Source organism: Leucoraja erinacea, chromosome 12 (assembly GCF_028641065.1).
Source record: "Leucoraja erinacea ecotype New England chromosome 12, Leri_hhj_1, whole genome shotgun sequence".
In the NCBI taxonomy this organism is placed as follows: domain Eukaryota; kingdom Metazoa; phylum Chordata; class Chondrichthyes; order Rajiformes; family Rajidae; genus Leucoraja; species Leucoraja erinaceus.
In genome coordinates, this window is record NC_073388.1 from 57,143,801 (window position 1) to 57,166,706 (window position 22,906).

A 22,906-nucleotide genomic window follows, 5' to 3' on the forward strand; every position below is an offset into this window, starting at 1 on the left:
ACTGCCTGCTGTACCTGCATGCTTACTTTCATAGACTGATGAATGAGGACCCCCAGATCCTGTTGTACTTCCCCTTTCCCAACTTGACGCCATTTTGATAGTAATCTTCATTCCTGTTTTTTTATACCAAAGTGGGTAACCTTACATTTATCCACATTAAACTTCATCTGCCATCCATCTGCCCACTCCCCCCCCCCCCCCCCCCCCCCCCCCCCTCCCACCTGTTCAGGGGTAATTAAAGTAAGGTAATAAATACAGGTGCTATCAACAACGCTGTGATAGTCCCTGCTTCAACTGCCTCATCAGGCAGCTTGTTCCAAACACCCACCACCTTTTATGAGAAAAAGTTACCCCTCAGATTCCTTTCAAATATTCCCACTTTCACCTGAAACCTATGTCCTCTGGTCTCGATTCCCACACTCTGGGCAGGAGTCTGGACAAGAGGGTTCGTTGTATATTTTCAGCATTTCTGTTTATCTTTAAACAGTGAATAAGTCTCAGAAAGTAATGTTAAATAAAACTTTCAATCATGTTTATATAATTTCAGTTTATGCCACGGGTGCAGTTACGGCCGAATCACCAGAGAGTTTGAAGCAAAGATCCTACAGCAAAGCTTTGCTATCGAATCTTTGGTTTGAACGTTAACAAGCCACTGCAATTGGACATCTCCACAGCAAAGCTTGTTGGGAGGCCCCGCCCGCCGTGGCGGACCCCGGACTGCGAATACGGCATATGCGTGCGTTGGCATTGGATGGTCGTCGTTGGTTCATGCTCGTTGACGTGCTTCGCATCAATCAACTAGTACCCTGGACAATGAATATTGCTTGCACCCCAACCAATGACAAGAGTTAGCGGAGTTTATAAAAACCGAAATCCTCCCGCTGCAGATGTCGCACGCAAAGGGACAGAAGGGTAAGTCCGTCCGTCACGAGGTTGTTCATGTAGCTGTGTAGGAAGGAACGGTATATGCTGGTTTAAACCGAAGATAGACGCAAAAACCTTCCTGCTCATGCCGCTGTTGTTCAATACTAAGCGTGTAAATGCAGCAAGTGGGCAGCCCAGCGAAATGTTCAAAGTCAAATTTGATTTGATTTTTGTATATTTCATACCTTTCAATCATCTGTTATTTGTATCCTTCCATACATCTGGTTTCCCTCTCTCCTGACTTTGTCTGAAGAAGGTTCTCGACCCAAAACGTCGGCCATCCTTCCTCTCCAGAGATGTTGCCTGCCCCGCTGAGTTACTCCAGCACTCTGTGCATATCTTCGGTGTAAACCAGCACCTGAAATTCCTTCCTACGCAGCTAATTGTTTGAAAACACATGCTCTGTTTTAACTTCAGACGGCAAATGCAGTCTGAAATGGTTGCCTCGCTGTCACTGGGGTAGTTTAAACTTCAGACGGCAAATGCAGTCTGCCATGGTGAAGGGAAAGGACTGTGCTGGGGTTAGTGGAGCGCCAGCCGGCTTCAGTTAAAGCTGTCGCAAGGGATGGGCACAGAATGCTGGAGTAACTCAGCGGGACAGGTAGCACCTCTGGAGAGAAGGAATGAGTGACGTTTCGGGTGGAGACCCTGACCCGCTGAGTTACTCCAGCTGTGTCTGTGTGCGTGTCTCTAAAGCAGCGTCTGCACTTCCTTCCTGCTCCGTTCCTGCCAAAGATCCTATAGATTCCTGCAGCGTGCGGATCACACCCAAGATCAAAGATCCTAGAGGGACAAGATAGACCACTCCTCCGAAATTCAATGGGCTGACGTGTAGTACGTGACGGAACGTCACGGCCGCCATTTTTCAATGCGACACGCGACTTCCGGTATGCCACCCGCTGTGATCCAAAGCAAAGATTATAGAGCTCCGCTATAATCTTTGATCCAAAGCAAAGATCCTCGAGTATCTTGTAGCGGGAACAGCCCCCTCCTTTGTGTAGTTTCCCTTGCATTGTATTGCTTTAACACACACTGCAAAAAATTAAATTTAACGTATATATATTTAATATATTTATATGAATGTGTGTCTGTGTGTGAGAGGCAAGTTAGAGATAATAAAGTTTATTCTCATGTATCAGAAGCAACTTTGATTTAAATCATCACTATTAATTTATTTGTCTTGTAAGATGATATACATAAACCATAAAGGCAATTATATATATAATTATACAGTAATAATAAATATATGCATATATATATATATTTATACGCACACATATATACATACACATGCACACATACAAATGCACATACATATTGATACATTTATATGCATACATATATACACATATATAAACATATATATACATATATATATATATATACACATATATATACACATATACATGCATATATACACATACATGCATATATACACATACATATATATTTATATATATTATCATTTTCCAACGATCAATAGATTTACGATCAGCTCCTGTGGATTGGAGGATAGCTAATGCTATCCCACTTTTCAAGAAAGGAGCGTGAGAGAAAACGGGAAATTACAGACCAGTTAGCCCGACTTTGGTGGTGTGAAAGATGCTGGAGTCAATTATTAAAGATGCAATAATGGGGCATTCGTATAGCAGTAAAAGGATCTGTCCAAGTCAACATGGATTTATGAAAGGGAAATCATGTTTGACTAATCTTCTGGATTTTTTTTTGCCACAGGGCTTGGTGTTGGGGCTGCAACTGTTTACCATATATATTAATGATTGGAAAAGGGAATTAGGAGCAAAACTAATGCATACATACCTACATATTTAAATTCATCTGATAAGTTGGTCAAATAACATGGGCACCTTCTTGTTTTTTTCTAGAAATGGCTTTTTTAAATATTAATGACTTATAGCAACCCATTTGTGGGTCAGCAGTATATCGTACCAAACCCCCACAATTTCAAATAATTCTAAATTGAACTTCTTAAACAAGGAAAACAATTTTTTATTTACATCATTTTGTGTGGCTGTCAAGGTAGCTGTGTTGACTGTAATTATGAGACTGCCGGGCAGTATCACTGTGAATGGTGGTGGCTGTGTGTTTTAATGCAAGTGTGAAAAGGAGAGTATATTTAAAGAGACAATGTGAGAACCATCGGGGTTTCATCCAGGAACCATTTTAAAGGCAAGTTTCCATCAATTACAGTATTTTAATTGAAAATCTTACTCTTAATATTCTTCCTAATTAGGCTTTTTGTGTTCCCTCTTGAACCTTGTGTCTCCCAGAGCCTCTGGGGAGGTTCTGGAGATACAATAACCCAATCTTGAGGCAAATAACCATCTTTAAAACTGGCATTGCCTCTGCCTTTAATTCTACATTCTCCGAGGATGCTGGATGCCGCGACAATCTCTTGCAACAAGTACAGAAAGGCAGTCAGCTGCAAAAAGATCAAAAAGAGGAAAGAGTATGGAAGGGAAAGGCTTTTCAGAATCATAATCAGATTTTATTTTCCAAGTATGTTTTGCAATATACGAGGAATTTCATTGGCCAGGTCAGTCATACAATTAAAAGCAACAGCACTCAAAAACACATTTTAATACGGACATTCACCAAAGTGACTCCTACACATTCCTCACTGTGATGGAAGGCGAAATAAAGTTCAAGTCCCTTCCTTTTGTTCTTCCTCGGTCGGGGGCCTCAAGCCCCCCGTTCAAACTCCGTTCAATGGTGAACTCCTCTTGGTCTCCAGGCCTATAGTGCTGCACAAATCACTGCACCACATGCATCTATTTATTCATTTTTCACATGGTTCATATGCAGCTGGATATTAACTTGCTGACATGGAAAGAGATGCAGTGAGCATTCAATAGTTCAGACTTCTGTGCAAATTAAGGGGCTGCTTGATGGGCTGAGGGTAATCGAGATTGGCTGATTGTCATTCTTTTGGAAGAACTGATGGAAGTTCTTATGGAAAAGCTGATGAATTGACTACGGGATGAGCTGGTGGGCTCGAGGATTGCTGGATGAGTGTTCTAGAAATATAGAAAATAGGTGCAGGAGGAGGCCATTTGGCACTTCGAGCCAACACCGCCATTCATTGTGATCATGGCTGATCAGCCCCAATCGATAACCCATGCCTGCCTTCTCCCCATATCCCTTGATTCCACTAGCCCCTAGAGATCTATCTAACTCTCTCTTAAATCCACCCAGTGATTTGGCCTCCACTGCCCTCTGTGGCAGGGAATTCCACAAATTCACAACTCTCTGGGTGAAAAAGTTTTTTCTCACCTCAGTCTTAAATGGCCTCCCCTTTGTTCTAAGACTGTGGCCCCTGGTTCTGGACTCGCCCAACATTGGGAACATTTTTCCTGTATCTAGCTTGTTCAGTCCTTTTATTCATTTAGATGTTTCTATAAGATCCCCTTGCATCTAACAAGAGTGTTTTATTGTCATGTAGAACAATTTCCTGCATCTAGCTTGTCCCAGATAGAACAATTAAATTCTTACTTTCAGCAGCACAACAGAATCTGTAAACATAGTACACTGTAAACAATATGATAAGACCCCCCCTCATCCTTCTAAACTCCAGTGAATACAAGCCTAGTCTTTTAAATCTTTCCTCATATGACAGTTCTGTTAGGTTATTTGATGGTTAGGACAGGTTTAGAGGGGTATGGGCCAAATGCAGGCATGTGGGACTAGTGTAGATGGGACATGTTGGCCAGCGTGGGCAAGTTGAGCTGAAGGGCCTGCTTCTACGCTGTGAGACTCTATGACTAGGTGATCTGTTGAGGCTGGTGGTATGCCATGAGGAACAATGGGCATGGACCTTTGTAAACCACCACCTGGTTGAGTCTCCTTGAGTCACCATCGGCATTGATAACATCAGTCAAGGGTTGATGATCTGCAAAAACAAGTTGGTCTCATTCTTGTTCTCTCATGCAATACAGGCAGCAGCTCTGAACTGCCTGTGTTAGCGCTCTTGGCTGTCTTGTCAAATTACGCCGGAGATTAGAGTCACCCCTGAAACAAACAGTGCCTTGTGATCCACAGGGGAAAAATAAAATCTAAATGCAAAACAATGGATGGTTTAAATCAAAGAAAATGATACAAAGAGGCCATTAGAGCAATACCGATCTAGGAAACTGAGAGCAGATTTTACAATGCATTTAAACCTCTCCCATTTTTATGAGATGCATTCCTGGAATATGTAGGAAGTTTATTGTAACCTAGTGCCCTAGTGGATTAAGGGCGGCATGGTGGTGCAGCAGTAAAGTTGCTGCCTTACAGTGGGTGCTGTCTGTACTGAGTTCGTACATTCTCCCCGTGACTGAATGGGTGTTCTCCGAGATCTTCGGTTTCCTCCCACACTCCAAAGACATACAGGTTTGTAGGCTTGGTATAAGTGTAAATTGTCCCTAGTGTGTGTAGGATGGTGTTAGTGTGCGGGGATCGCTGGTCAATGCGGACGCGGTGGGCCAAAGGGCCTGTTTCCGTGCTGTGTCTCTGTAAGAAATAGAAGCAAGGATAAGCCATCTAAGTTCACACCACCATCAGTAAGATTATTGTTGATCCTGCAACTCAACACCTTATTCCCACATTCTCTCCATTATCCTTCATCCTTTTCGTATTTGAAAAAAAATATCTCTCCTTTCAAGGGCTCGACTTCCACCATCTCACGCAATAAAGAATTCCAAGATTCCCAGCCCTTGAGTGAAGAAACTGCTCCTTGTCTCATTACTAAATATCATGACCCATATTCTGAGACTTTGGCCCTCGTTCTAGATCACCAGACCAGCCGCAATCTCCACCCACGAGTCCAATCTAAACAGAGATAGACACAAAATGCTGGAGTAACTCAGTGGGTCAGGCAGCATCTCTGGAGAAAAGGAATAGGTGACGTTGAAGGTCGGAAGCCTTCTTCAGACTGCGTTCTGACACTTCTTCTTCTTCTTATTGCGTATGGCGTGCACAGCCTAAAGTTGTAGGACAACTTGTTCTATTTGATCTTATTTGACTGTGCACACCGGGTTGATTGCATTTGTCGAAACAGGGCGGACCACGTGAAGGTTGCAATCTCCCACCCCGCGTTCTGACACCAAAGAGCAAAATGTCCAACGTAGATACAATAATAAATATATCGCCATTTGCATTAGTTTTGTGCAGTTAACAAATCACAATTTCACACAATGTACATAAGACGGCAGTTATTTGACAAATACTCTGCAGTTCGGTGCAGGAGATCTTGTCAATGAGTATTCTGGACCCACTGTTGACATCTGAAATTACAGGAGATATCATTTAGGATTAACTAATAAGAAAAAAGATGATCATAACTACATGCCTGAACAATGGATGATATATCACTTAAATGCAATTGTTTTCAGTTGTGTGGAGATCTGTATGTTGAAGATGTATTTTGCCTCTAATATGTCAATTTACCTTAAATGTAGAAGAGCTTATTAAAATCTTCTTACAAAGACCATTAAGTATTTTCTTTCTATCCTCTTTTGGACCCAAGGCATAGCAGAGCTGCCAACTCTCACGAAGAGGTAAGGGAGGGAGAGAGGGAAGGGAGGGAGATCGAGGGAAGAGAGAGAGAGAGAGATCGAGAGAAGAGAGGGAGAGAGAGAGATCGAGAGAAAAGAGGGAGAGAGAGAGATCGAGAAAAAGAGGGGAGAGAGAAGAGAGGGGAGAAGGGGGAGAGGGAGATGGGGGAAGGGGGGAGAAGGGAAGGGGGGAGAGGGAGAAGGGGGGAGGGAGATGGGGGACAGGGAGATGGGGGACAGGGAGATGGGGGAGAGGGAGTGGAACGATACCACATTATAACGTGCAGCCGTCCCATTCCGACCAAAGATTATAGAGCAGAGCTCCTCTCGTATCTTTGATTGCCGCCGCCGCCTAACCCCCCGGCCCACCATTGCACCCAAAGATGATAGAGCAGAGTTGTATAATATTTGATTGCACCCTTCTTCACGGCGGGCTTGTGATCTTTGCTTGTGATGTCTCGACAATTCGAGGGATATAATAGGTAACAGCCGCCGCATTCTCGGACACGAATCTGAGCTCGAAAAATCCCCTGGTCACTGGACCTGATGTGTCCGCGGGCCATATTTTGGAAATAAATCCCTTACAAGAACAAAACCTAAAATATACAGAAGTGTTAAAATTGTCTTTATTATTATGGTAAGTAAAGATCTATTAAAAATAAGTCTAATAACTTTCTAATGTACCGACAAACCTAGTTTCCCAATGGCCGTTGATGGGAGAACAGAAAATAACATTTTCACGACAGAATATCGACTGAAAATAATAAAAATATTTTCTCACCTTTCTTTTTTATTGGGGAACCTAAAGAATGACAGGTCGGGTCGTTTAGATTTACGATTAGAATACTTGATAGCAGAGCAGTGAGATGAAATTTAGATAAGGACGCCATGACAGTGTGGGGGAAGCCCAATAAATGCCTCGAAAAATGGCGTCGACGATCACACACGTGATACTACGCGTTTTTCGAGGAGTGGTCTATCTTGCTCCTCTAGGATCTTTGCCCAAGATCTTTGGACCAGACTCCAGCAAGTGCACGCAATCGGCCTGGCGATTGGTGGCAGGAATAGCCAACCGAGGTGCACCGTTGCTGGAAAGAAGCGCTGATTGGATGCGAGGGTGGAGTAGGTGGTCCCCACTGACCAATGGGCAGTGAGTGCGCACTGTTTGAAACAGACCAGGGAAGGGCCGTGTCAAAGATCTTCGAGCAGAAGGAACTGCAGATGCTGAAAAATCGAAGGTACACAAAAATGATGGAGAAACTCAGCGGGTGCAGCAGCATCTATGGAGCGAAGGAAATAGGTAACGTTTCGGGCCGAAACCCTTCTTTAGAGGGCCGTGTCTGTTTCTCACGCCTTTTAAAGCAACAGGCCAGTCTTCTCCACATGCTGCCTAACCCGCTGACTTTGCTCCAGCTGTTTGTGTCTATCCTCGGTTTAAACCGGCATCGGCAGATCCTTCCTGCACGGGTCAGTCTTCAATTTCACCCTGAGCTGACCATTATAATTTCTGCGGAAGATCAACTGATACGCATCGTGTTGCAAGTTTACACTTCAAGGCATTCCTGTGTTCATTTGCGGAGTAACAGCATATTGAGTGTAGGGGGGGGGGGGGGGGGGTACATGGACAGCGCAAGAGCCCCGGGTTCGATCACGACCTCGGGCCCTGTCTTTCCCGTGACCGCGTGGGCTCTCTCCGGGAGCTCTCGTTTCCTTCCACACTCCAAAGACGTACAGGTTTGTAGGTGAATTGGCTTTGGTAAGAATTGTAAATTGTCCCTAGTGTGAAGGATAGTGTTAGTATGCGGGGATCGCTGGTCAGCGCAGACACGGTTGGTGAAAGGTCACTTTATCTCTAAACTGAAAGCCGTTCAGTTCGTTTGTTTCTTGGCTGAATCAGAGCTGTGACTATAGGGTGATTTCACGAAAGGTCACTGGAGCGTAGATCCGCACCCACGTGACCGCAAAATTCAACTGGAGGACATGCGATACTTCCGGTACATGTTAGTGAATGGGAAAACACGCACTTTCACACCCGTTAAAAACATCGAAAACGGCCAGTTTTTGAGCTGCAATTTACTGTGCCAGTCGGGGTGACCGTGAGGCACAGCTATCTAAATTTACAGTCCAAAAGAAAGATAGAAACTAAGGTAAATTCAAGAGGGAGCTGAAGGTGCAAAAACAGCGGAAGTGCTTAGTGGACATTTGTCGTGGAGATTTAAAGATCCAAAATATCGGGAATTATCGCGTTTGCTCGCTGCATTTCATCAAAAGTAAGGCATTATTGACTTTTTTATCTTTATTCATTTGTTATATGAAAAGTTTTAAAAGTGAAAAATCCGTCAGTAAAATTGCAAAATCGCCCATGGTTCTCAGGTAGGTTTTAACATGCAAAATGAAAACGCTTCTGAAGCTACATTTACCATTTAAATAATCGTAAACTATCAATGCGTTTTGAAATAAATTTTACTCGGATGCAAGCTAAGGAATGGGATAATTGTCAGCTGTTAGTTGGACAAAATCAGGACATTTTATTATTTGCCAAAATATATTTCTCAATGTTTCTTGTTTAAAGCCTGCACAATCACCCAAACTACTTATTTATTTATCATCTAATAACAGACAGCCTGCAGCAAAGATCCTATAGCAGAGCAAGATAGGCTACTCCTGCTAAATGCAATGGACTGACGTGTAGTACGCTATGGAGGGGATCATGGGCATTTTTCCACGCCCATTTTAGCAACCTGAGCCTACCTAACCCGACCCGACTCGCACTGTAATCAATGTTGCGGGGCAACAGTTTGTGTCGGTTAGATTCATAAATCTGTCAGTTCAAACTTCTTGTCAAGAATAAAATTTGATTCTGGTAATTGTCTTTTTTAATGTTTTTTAAATCATTTCTTTTTAAATGGCTCACAAGCAGTGTTTGAGTTGATTTTGTAGTAACCGGAACCGACCCGACTCGCAGGGTGATTGACAGGGGGGGACATTTTGTGCGTGATTATAGGGTTAGATTCATAATTCTGTTAGTTCATAATTCTGTAGATTATTGTTAAAGAATAAAATGTTTATCAACACATACATGAAAATTATATAAATGTATATAACACACACAATTATATTTCTTCTAATCCAATAATGAACTTTATTTCAGACTAGACAAGGGACATTAAATAAGAAACATTGTAAATAAGAAACATTGTAAACCTCCCTGCAACTTCACACACACTAGTCCTTATCCCCCCCGGCACTCTCTCGCCTGCCCCCTTACTACAATGTCCCCCCCCTACTATGCCCCTCTCCTCGCCGCCCCGGGCCCCGCATCCTCGCCGCCCCGGACCCCGCACTCTCTCACCTCGCCGCCCCGGTCCCCGCACTCTCTCTCCTCGCTGCCCCGGGCCTCACACTCCTTCTCCCCGCTGCCCCGTACTCCTTCTCCTCGCTGCCCTGGGCCCCACACTCCTTCTCCCCGCTGCCCCGCACTCCTCCTCGCTGCCCCGGGCCCCACACTGCTTCTCCCTGCTGCCCCACACTCCTTCTCGCTGCCCCGGGCCCCACACTCCTTCTCCCCGCTGCCCCGCACTCCTTCTCCTCGCTGCGGATCCAATCTTTGGCCGGAAGCAAGAAAGCGGAGCAAGATGGCGGAGGCAGGTTGCTAAAATGAGGCATAAAATCGTCCATGAATCCGCCCATGAACGTACTTCATGTTTGCGTGAGAGTAACCCATCTTGCTCTGCTATAGGATCTTTGGCCTGCAGCATGGAATGATTTCAACAATCCTGATTGGGCACCCACTGTGAGCAGGATAGACAATGTGCACAAGAACGTCATGCACGTGCAACAAGAAGAGAGTATTAAAGCAGATTTGGTCGCAGCTATAGATGCTTAAGATGCTTTATTTCAAAACGCATTGATAGTTTACGATTAGTTAAATGGTAAATGGAGCTTCTGAAGCGTTTTTATTTTGCATGATAAAACCCACCTGAGAACCATGGGCGATTTTGCAATTTTACTGACGGATTTCTCACTTTTAAAACTTTTCATATAACAAATGAATAAAGATTAAAAAGTCAATAATACTTACTGTTTTTGCACCTTCAGCTCCCTCTTGAATTTACCTTAGTTTCTATCTTTCTTTTGCACTGTAAATTTAGATAGCTGTGCCTCACGGTCACCCCGACTGGCACAGTAAATTGCAGCTCAAAAACTGGCCGTTTTTGATGTTTTTAACGGGTGTGAAAGTGCGTGTTTTCCCATTCACTAACATGTACCGGAAGTGACGAGTGCCCTCCAGTTAAAATTTGCGGTCGCGTGGGTCAGGATCTACGCTCCAGTGACCTTTCGTGAAATCACCCTATATTGAAAATGGAAGGTGTGCGTGTGAATTTCCGATTTTGAATTTAATTGTGTCCTCGCCTTGGAAGCCGTTTTTAAAATAAACGATACAGGGAGCGGGTGAGAAAGTGGGATAACAGAGTGTAGTGCATCGGCGTGGACTAGAAGGATCAAAGGGCCTATGTCCACGCTGCAACCCTGAACTAAACTAAACATCAGAGGGTTTTGTTTGCAGTTTAATTGTTTGGATGGCCTAAAATTATAAATGTAGTTCTGGACTTTGATTTTTGACCTAAGATATTCTATGCACGGGAAGCCTGGTTTGTATTCTATGACGCTGAGACCATCCAGCTGAATATTTTAATATTTAACTGAATTTTGACGAGTTTATTGCGATTCAGAATGATTAAAACAAATCATCGGTAATCTAGTTATATATTGATAATCTAGTTAGTGCCAGCATCGCTTTGCTTTTCTTCAAATTTTAATCTCGTTTAAACCATCTAGTTTAATGCTGGAAAGGCATTTTGATAGATATTTTGCAAGAGCAGCTTTTCTTTTCTATTGCTGCCATCCTTCCCATTTCATTGACTTTAAAGAAATTCCCTTTTTTAACCGCTCCCTCCGTAACTCCTTTCGTCCCTTCTCACCCAAACCACCCCCTCTCTGGGCACTTTCCCTTGCAACCACAGGAAATGTTACACTTGTTGCTTTACCTCCCCCCTTGACTCCATCCAAGGACCTAAGTGGTCTTTCCAGGTGAGGCAGAGGTTCACCTGCACCTCCTCCAACCTCATCTATTGCTTCCGCTGTTCCTAATCTACATCGGTGAGACCAAGCACAGGCTTGGCGATCGCTTCGCCCAACACCTCCGCACAGTTTGCAATAACCAACCTGATCTCCCGGTGGCTCAGCACTTCAACTCCCCCTCCCATTCGTTACCCGACTTTTCTATCCTGGGCCTCCTCCATGGCCAGAGTGAGTCCTACTACAAATTGGAGGAGCAGCACCTCATATTTTGCTTGGGTAGTTTACACCCCAGCGGTATGAACATTGACTTCTCCAATTTCAGGTAGTCTTTGCTTTCTCCCTCCTTCCCCTCCCCTTCCCTGCTTTCACACAGCCTACTGTCTCCGTCGCTTCCTCTCTTCTTCCTGCTTCCCCCCCTCCACCCCCACATCAGCCTGAAGAAGGGTCTCGACCCGAAACATCACCTATTCCTTCTCTCTATAGATGTTGCCTCACCCGCTGAGTTTCTCCAGCAGTTTTGTTTACCCTTTTCTTATCCTGTCTTCCAATTCTGATTTATCATTATGGGGCCTAGGTTGTATATAGCTCTTTATTTTACCCATGGTTAATCTCCAACTGTGCCGTTCCGCCCGCCCCAAACTAATTTCTTCCCCCCCCCCCCCCCCCCACAGTCCATATCTACCTGTGATGCCACTATCGAGGAACTGTGTACCTGCACTCTTAGATCCCTCTGCTCTGCAACACTACCCAAAGCCTTGCCATTGACTGTAAGGAACTGTTGATAGAAAAAATACTGTTGCCGCTCAACTAATATGCTGCTTTTCTTTTTTTATTCCCAATCCTTGCTAATAAATGATCATTGCCAGATTGACTCCAATGAGATCCTCGCTATCTACATAACGCCATGCTGCAACAAGAGTTTTCCTCCAGGAATTTGAAGAATGCAGCACCTGCCGCAGCTAAAGAGATTCGTGAGATAAGAGCAAAATGTAGAGTTCCACTGCAGAGCAGAAAAAATGTACTACTTAACAGTCTGGGAAAGCAACCCACTGGATTGAGGAAAACCACCATTGAAGCCAACGACCTGAAATCGTTTAGGAACCAATTGCCAAGATCAAGTGTTTCAACTCTTAGAGGTAGGCGAAACAGCATGGGCTCCTTCAATCAGAATGAGCTCAGAAAGATGGGTGGGAAGATGGACACTACATTTACAAAAGCTGCATGCTCAAAAGAAAACCAGCTCAATGCAACATTTTCTCTCCCATGTTCTGGTGACAACGATGCCAGGCGCAAGAGCGTGGATGAGGTTATGCAACGGCATGACCTGCCCAGCATTGATGCTGCCAGCAATACCCTTCTGCCCGAGTCAGCACTTTCAGCCCACTTACCAGATATCCCTATCGAGCCGCATAATCTGTCTGGTTTATTACCCAGCTTTGTCAAACAAGAGTGTTTGCGTATAGCTGCTCAAATGAGCAATGAAAGCAACTATGCACGAAATCCACGCCTCATGGACAATTCTAGAATAGATCAAGAGCCTGTGATTGATTTCTCGGTACTCTCGTGTTCAGACATCTCTCCAGTAAAATCCCCACAAATTCGCTATACCGCTGAGTTGCCAGGAAATAGTTTAAAGGATGCTGGATGTCAACTAATCCATACTGAAGTTGACGTAAAACTTAAAGATTCATTTTTTAGTTCCATGTCAGAAGATGAATGCATTGTCTCAGGAAATCTGCCCTATTCTCCACATAATTTGATTCAGTTTGATGACACCACCATGCTGAGCGACCCTCATGATCTCAAGGATGAAGATACAAATGTGTCAAAGTCGGAAGGTTATTCCAGAAATCTTGTGAGCTTGTCGCCCACCTGTAGACCTTACTTGAGTAAGGGAGATTTAATGGAATCAAATGAAGCCATGGTTTTCTATGATACATCAAATATGCTGGCAGAGAATGAATGCACTGATAAAAGTGTCATCGAAACAAAGACTTCTACAAACTCCAAAATATCTCTCTCTAAGACAGACTTGCTCTTGTGTAAAGGATCCTTGCCAAGCCATGACAATCTAAGTGTGCCAAAACCGAGTTTTGGTCTGGGAAATGAATTCCAGACTCCAACTGATCAGACTAATATTGTGCCCAGTGTTAGTTGCGGAGACTTGATCAAGTTGAATGAAACCATGACTCTGGCAAATGTAACATTTGAGGTATTAAAACATGAAACCAGCTATGGAAATTATCTCTCGGCTTCCATCTTGTCGGATTCCAAGATGTCCCTGAATGTCCAAGATGATGTGCAATTAAATGGAACAATGACGGCATTTGATCATAATGCAACATTTGAAAAGTCAAAGCATGAAGACTTTCTTGGTCATGATGGCAAAGCGACTGCCTCGATGAGTTGCAAGTTGATTCTATCCACAACCACAGAGCTTCAAGCGGCTGAAATCGTGGCAGGGAATGACTGTAAAGATGCTACGTTTGATACATCAAAGCAAGACTATGATTTGGGAAATGAACCCAACAATGCCACTTGCTTGTTGCCTCCATCTATTGGAGATAAAGTGGAATTAAATGGTACCATAACTCTGGAACATAAAAATGCAACGTTTGATACTTCAAAGCATGAGAGTAATTTGGGTAATGACTGCAGCAAGACCACTCCCTTGTTGCCTCCATCACCAGGTGAAAAAGTGCAATTAAATGAAACCGTGATTGTGGACCAAAAAAATGCAACGCTTGATGTATGGCAGCTTGAGAGCTGCGTTGGAGGTAATGTCAGTGACATCACTGCCTCGTCACACTGCAGGCTTACAAGTCAAGTGGTGCAGTTAAACGGAAGCATGACTGCGACCAATTCTGAGATTGCGAGATTTGAGTCATCAAAGGATGGTATCGGCTTGGAAGTTAAAAAAACGGGCAAAACTACCAACTTGTCCAGTTGTACGCCGTCTCTATCTGCAAGAGACTTGGATGGTCTCGTACCACTGAGCAAATGTGAGGGTAGTACTTTAATTTCTGCAGCAGAGTTGCGGGGAATCCAGTCTAACAGTGACAGTAGTACGTCAAACAATACATATGCTGCGGGAAATTTGGGAAAAGATGATGCGGCGTGTTCTGTAAAATGTGAAGGCAACCAAGGCAATGGTGGAAACATCAACAGTTCCAGAGGACCTCCAGACCTGGTCAAAAATCCACATTTGAGAAATTCTATGCACAATGAGGAACTTGATGCAGTGAATTCAGAATGGGCTCCAGGCTGCATGTCGACCCCAAATATTGCAGTGAAGTATAGTTTTATAGAAAATCCACCATTTGACTACTCCTTCCAGACCTCGTCCTCCACCCTTCAGAATGACACCCATGTTGCAGTTGGTGATTGTTCAAATAAACAAGCTCCCAAGGGTGACTCGAGTTCAGAATCTAATGAGAACAAACCTAAGTCTTCCAGTGGCAAAGCCATAAATGCACCACTACCTGATAATCAGTTGCGAGAATCCAAAGCAGTAACTGCAGGTTCCTCCAAACCTTTTTCCAACCTTCCTATAACCAGAAGGAAAAATGGCAACCCAGGAGCGACGTCTGTGGAACATAAATGTAGTGGTGAAAAGAAGTCGACACCTTTGTCTACTGGAACCTCTAGACCAAGTTGTTCTTCGATGGGTAGAGGAGGAAGGCCTCCGATACAACCACCTAACCTTTCGAAGAAGTCCCTTCCAAAGCCTCGTCTAGTCCCAGGAAGGCCAAGTAGTGTTGTAGGGACAGGGCAAAGGCCACCCAGCAACCAACTTCCATCAAGCAAGACTTCAGTCAACACCAAAGTAAGTTGGGTTTTTTTTAACTGTAGTCTTTTCATGCCTTTCAGTGATTCTAGATTAGTCTCTTCATACTGCAGCAGGTTTTGGAGGCAATAAGTACAACACTCAATGCCAACGTATAGTAATCTGAGTAAGGCATCTCCGGAGGGAAGGAGTGGGTGACGTTTCAGGTCGAGGCCCATTAGATCAGTCTGAAGAAGGGTCTTGACCCAGGCCTCAGTGATGTGTTTTGAGTAGTGGGTGGAAGAAGGAATAAAGTTCTCCAACTAAACATCTCGACTAAAGTCAATGATTTTGTTTAGAACTTGTGTTTAAAAATCATCCTTTGGAAAATATTCAAAAGGCCAGGCAATGTCTGAAGAAAGGGTTTGTATTTCAGATTGATCATTCAACAGAGGCTTAAGAGCAACTGTTTATCACTAAATGCTACCTGGTATCTTCTGTTTGTTTTATCTGCACCATCACATTATTCTGCACCAATACTGGCACTGAATTTTAATTCTAATCGTTTTAGCCATTTTAAGCACAAGGCCACATACCCGATGCCTTGAAAAAGTGTTTAGATAATAGGTGCAGGAGTAGGCCATTCAGCCCTTCAAGCCAGCACTGCCATTCAATGTGATCATGGCTGATCATCCACAATTAGTACCCCGATCCTACCTTCTCCCCATATCCCCTGACTCCGCTATCTTCAAGAGCCCTCTCTTGAAAGTATCCAGAGAACTGGCCTCCACTGCCCTCTGAGGCAGAGGTTTAGTTTAGTATAGAGATGCAACGTGCCATTTGGCCCACTAGGTCCAGCAGACCAGTGGGCCCCATTCACACTAGCATAATCCTTCACACTAGGGGCAATTTACAATCTTTTCAAATCAAAGCCAATTAACCTACAAATAGGTACATCTTTGTGGGAAGCTGGGAAGGAATGGAGCACCCAGAAAAACCCACGCAGTCACAGGGAGAACGTACAAACTCCATACAGGCAGCACCAGTTGTTAGGATCGAACCAGGGCCTCTGGCGCTGTAAGACAGCAACTCGACAGCTGCGCCGCTGTGCTTACTGCCATTTGGATAGTTCTGTATGCCTTTTCATAGAGCAATATTTATAATGGAGAAATCTTTATTTTTTTGCAACTACTGTTCTCTTTCAGATACCTATGAAAACAGAGCCTAACGTTATCAGCAAGATACCTGGAATTAAGAAACAATCGCCACATGCAACTTCAGAGGAGCCTACCCAGGAACCAAAAAAATCAGACTCTGAACTGGCTCAACTCTTCAGTGTGGGTAAATAGTGTGCTGTAAATGTAGAGGCATTTTTGCTTAAATTTAAATATACAAGTAAACTATAAATCTGGTGCTTGGGAAATTTTAAGTAAACATTATTAATGTAGAGGTAAATGCTGATCTGTAGATAATCTTTATGTTGGTGCTTTTAAAGATATTAATTTAGATGGCTTGGAAAAGTATGCAGTCCTGGGCAGGCCTTGTTTTTAGAATTGAATTTCAACTTGGTTGAATGACATTGAAATCCAATTCAACAATATAGACCAAGTAATAGTCCTTGGATAGACACAAAAAGCTGGGATTGAAGTCTGAAGAAGGGTCTCGACCCAAAATGTCACCCATTCCTTCTCTCCAGAGATGCTGCCTGTCCCGTTGAGTTACTCCAGCTTTTTGTCTACCTTTAGTTTAAACCAACATCTGCAGTTCCTTCCTACGCAAGTAATAGTCATTGATTAAGTAATATGATTGCCAGAGTACAAGTGATTCATTATTGGTGTTGGTCATTATGTAAACAATTGTAGCTTGTTTGGCCCATCCGGAAAGATTGGCAAGGGTCCTCCTTAATCAATCCCAAATCTTTCAAATAACCATGGTCTCCATTATTGAATTGTTCTATCAAATTGGGCATCTTGGTCAGCAGAGGCAAATGGGGCCACAGGGCCTGTTTCCGTGCTGTATGACTCTGACTCTAATTGATTGCTATCTACACCAAGTTCCAAGTAGTACCATTTGAATTAAGTCCTAAACTTATAGTTTAAATCCGGTTTGCATTTTTAAAGTAACTTTCCCCCTTGTACATTAATTCAATGCCACAGAAGGTTGTGGAGGCCAAGTCATGATGCTTGATTAGTATGGGCAATGGGGTTATGGGGAGAAGGAAGGAGAATGGGGTTGAGAGGAAAGGGTAGATCAGCCATGATTGAAAGGAGGAGTAGACCTGATGGGCTGAATGGCCTAATTCTGCTCCTATAACTTATGAATTTATGATTTTTCTAAGACTACATTAAATGCCTCCCCTGTGGACGTGCAGATTCACTCACTACCCCTCCGTTAAGTCTGACATTATTTTGAGGGGACGACGGTGGATGGGAGTGAGTGGGGTAAAACAAGCTTTGTCCTGTTTCTGAAGCGGCTTCAGTGGGTGAACATGTTCCTTATTTCTTTAACATGAATCAAAGGGCGGCATGGTGGCACAGCGGTAAAGTTGCTGCCTTACTGCACCAGAGAACCGTGTTCCAGTCTGTGCAGAGTTTGTACTTTCTCCCTTTGACCTGCGTGTTTTTGCCTAGATTTTCGGTTTCCTCCCACATTCCAAAGATGTGCAGGTTTGTAGGTTAATTGGCTGATATAAATGTAAGTTGTCCCTAGTGTAGGATAGTGTTAATGCACTGGGATCATTTTCGGCGCGGACTTGGTGGGCCAAAAGACGGTTTCCGCACTGTATCTCTAAACTAAAAGTGCTTATGGTTTTCCTCCTGGCTTGTACATTGTAACAACTACAGGATAAAAACAGACGGCTTACTTTGGTAACCAGCCTTTAAAATTCTCATGCTAATCTGACCACTTTGTATTAAAAATTCAATATTTATAGAGCTTTGAGCATTTTAATTGACAGTTATGATACAGTTGGTAGCAATGATAAGAGTCTGGATTATTTTCCCAAAGTAGAAATTTGAGCACTATCCAGACAAACACCCTGACATTGTTTAGTCTTCCAAGAGAGATCTTGAACAGAGCCCCTGATTTCTCTCAATTAACCACAAGAGAATCCACAATGTTATTAAGTAGACCACTTAGTTTTTCTGCATTTTCTTCACTATTTATCCCTCAGTTAACATTTAAATTATCTGGCCTTTTTCACATTGCTGTTTGTAGGAGCTTGCTGTTCATAGTTTAGTAATGTTACAGTAGTGAGTGCCTGCTAAAATACTTCACTAGTTGCACAGCACATTTGAGACCTCACAAATGGGACACTGGCAAGCACTCGCCTATCTGTGAAGCCTGTTTTTTTTTTTAAGCATGAACAGTTTCTATTCCTTGGAACCTGATGGCAATAATTTGGAACAGTCGGTGGGTCAAGCAGCATCAGAATATTGAGTTTGAATGGGAGTGTCTGATGCTTGTACTGGTATCAGTCGTCTCTTTGGTCTTCATTGAGCCGGTTCTTGTTTTAATTCCACAAATGGAGTTAAAACATCTACATCGGATGGAAATATATATATATTTTTCCTCTCATTAATGTGTTATGTTTCCCTCTATCTTCTACTAAAAATAAACATTTTTAGAATAAAGGTTTGCCATATAATTTGTATACCATTTTGTAGCATTTTTACTTAGCAAGTCCAAATGGGGGGGGGGGGGGGGGGGGGGGGGGGGGGGAGATGATGTGCTAATGTTTTAAGCTTTACTTCACTAGATCTTTAAGCGTGGTATGTTGCCAGCTAGGCAACATGGAGTCCATGGCTAATGGCCATTGGAAAATTAGTTGTGATCTGCCATTCGGCCCATCGAGCCAGCACCGCAATTCAATGTGATCATGGCTGACATTCCACAATCAATACCCCGTTCCTGCCTTCTCCCTATATCCGCTGGCTCCGTTATCTTTAAGAGCTCTATCTAGCTCTCTTCAAAGTATCCAGAGAACTAGCCTCCACTGCCCTCTGAGGCAGAGAATTCCACAGACTCACAACTCTGTGTGAAAAAGTGTTTCCTCATCTCTGTTCTAAATGGCTTACACCTTATTCTTAAACTGTGGCCCCTGGTTCTTGACTTGCCCAACATCTAGAATATGCTTCCTGCCTCTAGTGTGTCCAGATAAGATAAGTTTCAATAAGTTGCCCTCTCATTCTTCTAAACTCCAGACCATACAAGCGCAGCAGCTCCATTCTCTCAGCATATGACAGTCCCGCCATCCTGGGAATTAACCTTGTGAACCTACGCTGCACTCCCTCAATAGCAAGAATGTCCTTCCTCAAATTGGGAGACCAAAACTGCACACAATACTCTAGGTCAACGTGCCATTCGCTTTCTTCACTGTCTGCTGTACCTGCATGCTTACTTTCATTGACTGATGAATGCGGACCCCCATATCCCATTGTGCTTCCCCTTTTCCCACCTGACACCATTTAGATAATAATCTGCCTTCCTGTTTTTGCTAGCAAAGTGGATAACCTCACATTTATCCACATTAAACTGCATTCGCCATGCTTCTGCCCACTCACCCAGCCTGTGTCACCCTGCAACCTTGTTTGTTAGCACCTCCAGTTTAAATTCCATTTGGAATATTTTGGAGGACCAAGAAGACCAAGAAACCTAGAACCACTGGGTCTAAAGCCTTGAAGTAAAGATAGACAAAAAGCTGGAGTAATTCAGTAGGACAGGCAGCATCTCTGGAGAGGTAATGGGTGACGTTTTGGGTCAAGATCCTTCTTCAGACCAGTTGGGGATAAGGAAAATGAGATCTAGACGATGGTGTGGAGAGATAAAGAACAATGAATGAAAGATACGCAAAAAAATAACGATGATGAAGGAAACAGGCCGTTGTCAGCTGCTTTTTGGGTGAAATCGAGAAGCCGGTACTTTGAAATCTTTGAAGTAATAGCATAATGTTTCCAGGTTAGGGTGATATGTGACCAATACCATATAACCATATAACAATTACAGCACGGAAACAGGCCATCTCGGCCCTACAAATCCGTGCCGAACAATTTTTTTTGCCCCTTAGTCCCACCTGCCTGCACTCATACCATAACCCTCCATTCCCTTCTCATCCATATGCCTATCCAATTTATTTTTAAATGATACCAATGAACCTGCCTCCACCACTTCCACTGGAAGCTCATTCCACACCGCTACCACTCTCAGTATATACGGGGCCCTTCGGCCCACAGATTCCATGTGGACCGTAATTCACACAAACTAGTTCTTTTATCCCACTCTCACATCCACTCTGTATGCCCTGGGGGCAATTTATTCAGGCCAATTAACCTGCAAACTCACCCATCTTTGGGATGTAGGAGGAAACCAGAGCATGTCGAGGAAACCCATGGTTACGGAGAACGTGCAAACTGCACACAAACAGCACCCAAGGTATGAATTGAACCTGGGTCTATGGAGCTGGGAAGCAGTAGCTCTCAGATTTTACTTCGGAGTCACGCGTGAAGAAGCCCGCTACACGCATTGCGAAATGTCAGACCCGGTGGAAGGACGTTCCCCCACGGCGGCATTTTAAAAAGCTGCTATTGCAGGTAAGGTTTTACTCTGCGGTCTTTTGCCTTTTTGCCCACTACAGATGGGGAATGGAGAAGGGGAAAAAGACAACGAGGGCTGCGACGAAGCTGGTCAGGGAGGACCGCGAAGGAGCGGACAGCCAGCAAAAGCAGCCGTCGGCACTAAGATCACCCGTAGTGGGATCAGCTGTGCCCTGTGTAGCCGCCGCGCCAGCCTAATCAACGCGGCCGGGCGGCAAGGCCAAACACAAAACAAACAGAGTCGTGGACTCGGAGGAGTCCGACTCTGATACACCGCGGGAGACCAGCAATGAAGGGCGCTGGACCCGTATGGAATGGTGTTTGGAGCATCTGCTCCAGCGTGACCAGCTCCGGGATATGGAGTCAGGCCACTGTGGGCCCTATATCAAACCCACAGCAGTACCTTTCCAAGGGCTGCATAGTGTCTCCACCTTATCGGAGGGGAGCACTTTGAGTCAGTTCTGGGCTGACTTGGAAGAGGGGTCCGCGGAAGAACATACAAGTGTGCATGGGGTGCAGGACAAAGAAAACTTGCTGGATATGGTGGCAAACTTCATACAGCCAGAACAAACTGGGGCAAACCTGGAGCCAAAGCTTGCTGCCAGTATTGACTATATGTCACTGCACCAGTTACAAGAACAGGCTGTAGTGGATACGACAGGAAGACATATGGCACCAGGCAACTGCATTTCCCTAAACGTCCCAATCATCAACAGCTGCATCTGGAAACACATCGGACCAGGGGTCAGAAGTATGGACGTGAAATTTCAAAATGTCCTAAAATTGCTGACTGCAGGAATAACGGCATTTGCCGGCACTGTGGACGATAGGGTTATGTCCCAAGATCAACAGGATGCGCTGGCACTGTTCTGCAACACACAGCATGAATTAAACAGCATCAGAAAAAGTGCCATACAGCCGACACTTAATCCTAAATTTGCGGGACTGTGTAAACCTGGAGCCACCAAACCATCCATTCTCCTGTTCGGAGGCAACTTATCAAAGTAAGTAAAGGAGCTAGACGAAGAAGCAAAAACTTTGGGGTTAATAAAAGGAACAACCCACCACAGCCTACGACTGCACCCTTACGCACCCACCAGCGGAACTGGTGAAAACTCGAGGGCACGGCACTCCAAACATGAGTCTTTTTTAGGCCATGGCCCAGGCCGGACTTCCTGGAAAATGCGGGGAACCCCAACAACACCATTTGGCTGCTCGTGACATATTTTTACTTTTTTGATTTTGTTCAATCACTTAAAATTGGGTCCTGAATATCTTGTAATACTTATTTTACCTTCATTGAACACGTTTTGTAACTCCAAATTCACAAAGTTGATTTGATGGGGTTTCTAAATATATACTGGCAGTTCTCTGCATCCCAGTTGCTTTGAAGAAGGACCTGGATTAAAGATCTGTTTTCAGGGTCTCTATTTGCTTTTGGTATTTATCACTGTTTCTGACTTTAAATATTCCTGTGTTCATCTGTTCTACCTTCACTTTGTAGAAAATAACCTGCTGATGATCCAGTTGCAATCATGTGTGTTTGTAATATGGACACATGAAAATTTATGCACATACTTTTCACATAGGAACTCTTCACAAATGCTTGATTCAATCCTGTTCTGGTCTTGCCTATTATATATTATTGTTGCTCCCCCCTTTTATTATTTTTGAGTTATCGGGTTTGGTTGCATGCTATCTCTAAGTAAGTGCCTTGCACCATCTGGTGTTGTTGTTTGGTATTGCATCTCGATCAGGTCAAACTGTGATTTGCTTTGGCATTTCATTTCTGCTGGTTGATGGTAGCATCCAACAAATGGTTATTTGAAACTAACCAGAGATAGACACGAAAAGCTGGAGTGGCTCGGTGGGTCAGGCAGCATCGCTGGAGGAAAGGAATAGGTGCTGTTTTGGGTCGAGACCCTTCAGACACTAACCACCCTGGTAACTCTAGCCTTGATGTGAAAATATCTGAAGTGACAATGCAAAAT

At 43.9% G+C, this 22,906-nt stretch overlaps 1 protein-coding gene across 4 annotated transcripts in view; it reads left to right on the top strand.

Annotated features, from left to right (window-relative positions):
• The first annotated feature begins 641 nt into the window (after positions 1–641).
• LOC129702395 (uncharacterized) overlaps positions 642–22,906 on the top strand; it is a 31,238-nt gene continuing 8,973 nt past the window's right edge. For 2 of the 4 annotated variants that reach the window (XR_008724376.1, XR_008724378.1), the window contains exons 1-2: positions 7,530–7,776; positions 12,425–16,665. Coding sequence is in view for 1 of the 4 variants with exons in the window: in XM_055644173.1 (XP_055500148.1) it covers positions 12,463–15,477 (3,015 nt within the window). In the remaining 3 variants the exon portion in view is untranslated. Of the gene's footprint in view, positions 913–7,529; positions 7,777–12,424; positions 18,723–22,906 lie in introns of those variants that run through there. The other 2 variants (XR_008724377.1, XM_055644173.1) reach the window with 2 other exon arrangements.